The 4,838-nt window shown below is 41.7% G+C and overlaps 1 protein-coding gene across 1 annotated transcript; it reads right to left on the bottom strand.

Annotated features, from left to right (window-relative positions):
- Positions 1 to 659: 659 nt before the first annotated feature.
- Positions 660 to 4,322, bottom strand: LOC105207007. The gene has a single exon (XM_011176456.3). It carries the CDS (start codon positions 4,320 to 4,322, stop codon positions 660 to 662), a length of 3,663 nt encoding a protein of 1,220 aa, XP_011174758.3.
- Positions 4,323 to 4,838: the final 516 nt, after the last annotated feature.

Raw genomic sequence — 4,838 nt, 5'->3', positions numbered from 1 at the left:
ACGACTATTCCGCGTTTTAATCAGTGATTGATTTTGACTCGTCTATTCAGTTCTGCGATCGAGGACGTAATGAATCCGAGACGCGGATTCGGGACAAAAAACTGATATTGGATTGCAATTATTTTTAATGAAAAGACGTGCGCTTGGCGACAGGGAATCCCGAGACGCACGTCTGCCTGGTAACAGGCAATCCCGAGGTGCAAATTCCTTGAATTGACCGAGACTCATCTTTTGTTTTAATCGCGTCGCGTTACCCGTCCATCGTCCACTCTCGTTAACACATGTATACACTCGCACACGTGTGTGCAAGTGCGTGCCTTACTTATTATATTTATGTTCGCATGTGTATATGTAGGTGTCGTGCACGACGCGCCTGTGTAATGTACGTTTGTACTTAACATACTTCCCCCGTTGAGAGGGTAATCCGATCAACTCTTTCGCATGAGTATGTTATCTGCAGATTAAATCGAATTGTTATAATATTGGTATTGATTAACAATTACGCATTTTCTCTGAACTGTTTCACGACAACGCCTAAGGGTTAATGCCCTGAGTCGATCCACAATAACATTCATGGGTTTTGTAACGTATTGTGTTTACAAGGTTTTTTCGCATGTTATTAATATTTCGTCATATACTTGCGCAATATCGTTACATGGCTATCGCTCAATTGGGAGTGGACATAATGCCCTCGCTGCACGCTTTATATTTCCGGTCGCAGTTTTTATCGTGGCGGCTCGTACTACTCCATCGTCACCCGGATGTACTTCCGAAATTCTGCCTAAGATCCATTGATTGCAAGGCAGATTCTTATCCTTGATGCATACGACAGTCCCCACTTCGAGTGTCGGTCCTTCTTTTGTCCATTTACTCCGGATTTGGAGTTCATTCAAGTATTCCAGGTTCCATCGAGCCCAAAAATCCTGTCGGACCTTTGAAATGTGTTGCCATACGGATAGTCGATTAACTGGAACACAAGATAAATCGCTCTCCGGAAGGGTGATTAGCGGCTTGCCGATTAAATAGTGAGCGGGAGTTAACACAAGCAAGTCATTCGGATCTGATGATAAAGCTGTAATCGGTCGCGAATTAAGAATACCCTCGACTTCGGTAGCAAATGTATTGAGCTCTTCAAATGTAAATAATGAATCTCCCACAACTCGTTTAAAATGGTGTTTGAAAAGTTTCACCATCGATTCCCAAATTCCACCGAAATGTGGAGCTGCGGGAGGAATAAAGTGCCAAGCAATTCGATGTTCGTTTATGAATTTGTTGATAAAGGTCTGATGTTGTTCAGAATTGAATAATGCATATATTTCTTTTAATTGATTATTTGCTCCCACAAAATTACTACCGTTATCGGAGTGAATGTGGGCTGGCACTCCTCGTCTCGCAACAAATCGTCGCAATGCTGCAATAAAACCCTCGGAAGACATATCGCTCACGACCTCGAGATGCACCGCTTTGACTGACATACACACGAATACACATACATAAACTTTAATTCGCGTTCGGTTCCTGAACTTCTTTTCTTTAATATAAAAGTGTCCACAAAAATCAATACCGGTGTTAGTGAAAGGTATTGCTTCCCGTACACGTGAAGTCGGAAGATTTCCCATTTTATGCTCGATCGCTTGGGCATTGAATCGAAAACAACGCAAACAAGAACGTATAACTTTGCGTACCTGATTCCTACCGTCAAGTACCCAAAATTTCTGACGAACGAGGTGTAATGTTGTTAAAATGCCGGGATGATGATTTTTTTCATGCGTTTCGCGAATGATACTATCGGTCAAACGATGTCGACTTGGAAGTAAAATTTGGTGTTTTTGTGTAAAGGACATATTTGAAGCTTGAAGTCGTCCTCCGACTCTGATTAGACCGGCGTTGTCTAAAAATGGATTCAAATTTGCAATTCTACTTGTATGGCTTAAATTTTTATTTTTTAATTTTGCGATTTCGTCAGCAAACCGGCTAATCTGTAGGCCTCTTAATATTCGAATTTCGGCCTCGTCTAATTCTTTTGCGTGCAGTGGACCGGAATATTCCTTAGTAATTCGAAAACGAAGGCAATACGCTACAATTCTACATAATCTGTAATAGGATGAATATTTATTTAGCAAACTGAAATCGTTTAATTTTGTTGTTAAACAGATGTTCCTTTTTAGTTCCGGTATTTCGATTGTTTGTGTGACTTCGTTTGGCCACTTGATCTCATTCTTGACTAACCACGAAGGCCCGGAAGACCACATTTTATTTTGTATAAACGCGCGCGGCAATTGACCTCTTGAAATCGCGTCCGCGGGGTTGTCTTCGGACCGAACGTGCCGCCATACGTGAGAACCGACGAGTTCCTGTATTTCTGCGACTCGATTTGCCACATACGTTTTGAGTAAGTAAGGCTGTGTTCTTATCCAATGCAACACAATCGTTGAATCGCACCAGCAAATCATTTTGGCAGGGACAATGTTCAATGCTTTACTTACTTCACGATATAATCGCGCTAACAACAATGCGCCGCATAATTCGAGCCGCGGTATCGTAACGGTTTTCACCGGCGCGACCCGAGACTTGGCGCACAATAATCTCGTAACTATATTTTTGTTTTTTCTGCGCGTCCGTACATACAAACACGCCCCGTAACCGACGTTACTCGCGTCGCAAAATCCGTGTATTTGCATTTCCTCATAGTCTTCTCCAAATAATTTGCGTTCGAAAGAGACTTTATTGATTAAGCTTAATTGTTTGGCAAATTCTGCCCAATCGGTATAGATGTTCTGTGGAACGGATTCGTCCCAATATAATTTACATCGCCATACATCTTGCATAATTTTCTTTGCATATAATATCACGGGGCCTAATAAACCTAATGGATCGTATATTTTCGCGATTTCCGAAAGTATTTTTCGTATAGTTATTTTTTCTGTAACTTTAATTGAATTTATTGAATAATGTAATTTATCGCCATCTGTACTCCACGCTATTCCCAATGTTTTAAAAAATCGACCTTCATCAAACGTAAACTTTGCGTGTAATGCACTGGTCGCCAAATCATCGATAATACGCTTATCATTCGAAGCCCATTGCCGAATAGAAAACCCGCCTCGAGCAAGCAACGCGATTACTTCGTCTCTAATTATTCGCGCTTCCTCGATGCTGTCGGCTCCGGATAACAAATCATCCACGTATAAATGAGATTTAATCACTCGCGCGGCGATAGGGAATGCGTGCGCTTCATCGTCAGCGAGTTTTTGAAGGACACGAATAGCAAGAAATGGCGAAGACGATACACCAAATGCAAGTTTATTAATTTGATACGTTTCCACGTTATCGTTTTTACGCCAAAGAATCCGTTGATAACGCCGATCATTTTCGTGTAATAATACTTGCAAATACATCTTTTCGATGTCGGCGGTAATGACGTATCTGTATGTACGGAATCGAATTAGGTGCGAAAATAATTTATCTTGAATTGTTGGTCCGACCATTAATACGTCATTTAATGACACGCCGTTCTTTGATTTCGCCGACGCGTCAAACACTACTCGCAATTTAGTAGTGCTGCTAGTTTCTTTAATTACGGCATGGTGAGGCATATAGTATCCGTCATTGCTAAACTCTTTTGTTAACGAGATATGCCCTAACTTCACGTGTTCTTCAATTACTCGCGTATACTCCTCTCGGAATGCCGAGTTCGCGTTGAATTTGCGTTCTAATGCTGTTAAACGATTAAGTGCCAATGTTCGCGATTCACCAATACATTGATTTGTCCTGCGAAATGGTAAACTAACTGTGTACCGTCCTGTATTATCGCGAGAAACAGTCTTTACAAAATGTGCTTCGCATTCGATTTCCTCTTCGGAATTTAATTTATCCTCCGCGATTTCTTCGATTGTCCAAAATTTTGTTAATTGGGCTTCTAAATTTGTTAAGTAGCATGCAAATTTCGAAGGAGCTTGCCAAGACGCTCCCCCGGCGACCACCCATCCGAGACGCGTCTTTTGCAAATATAAATCGTCCCCTTCGGGTGATAAATTAATTCGACCAACGGAAAGCATAGACAAAGTTGCGCCCGAACCGATCAACAAATCGACTGTACGTGGTACATGAAAATCAGGATCTGCTAATTTGATATTGGGAGGAATCTTTATCAAATCTCGCGGAAAGACCTCCGAGGGAATTAAGTCCACGATAGCTGGTATCGTTAAGCATGTCAATTTTTTGGAAAAACTGTTTCGCATTGATTGTATAGTCACATGCACAAGGCCCTTTGATTCCGTATTCAGGCTATCTATTGCACCGATGAATAAAGAATGTGCCATCACCGGGATGCCCAAGTATTTAACGAAAGACTCAAATATAAAATTTGCAGTAGCACACGTGTCTAAAAGAGCTCGACATTTAATTAAATTGTTTTCGCGGCCGCAGATATAAACCACAGCACTCGTCAATAATTGCGGTACAATTGCACGAGAAATCGTGGCCAAACTCGTAACTCTATTGTTCGTCGTATCGGTTAGTCAATCGGTCTTGTCATCAGACGTCTCGGTACTAGATGCGATTGTTTTGACTGGCTTTGATAATTTGTCAAGGTGGAGAAGCGAGTTGTGTCGTTTTTGACAGATTGTACAGTTAGAAAATTTGCACGGACTGTCGCGATGAGATCGAAGGCAATTGTAACACAACTTCGCATTCTTCACTGTTTCTATGCGCTTCGGCACAGGCAATTGTTTGAACGCATCGCACATGTATAGCGGGTGTCGTTTAATTTTACATGCCACGCAGTTACGCACCGAGTTGACTACGAACGCTCGATTCGACGGGTGTATTCGCTTTCT

This window comes from Solenopsis invicta, chromosome 3, assembly GCF_016802725.1.
Source record: "Solenopsis invicta isolate M01_SB chromosome 3, UNIL_Sinv_3.0, whole genome shotgun sequence".
NCBI lineage: Eukaryota > Metazoa > Arthropoda > Insecta > Hymenoptera > Formicidae > Solenopsis > Solenopsis invicta.
The sequence above is the reverse complement of the archived record's forward strand: the minus strand, read 5'-3'. Positions and strand labels throughout refer to the sequence as shown.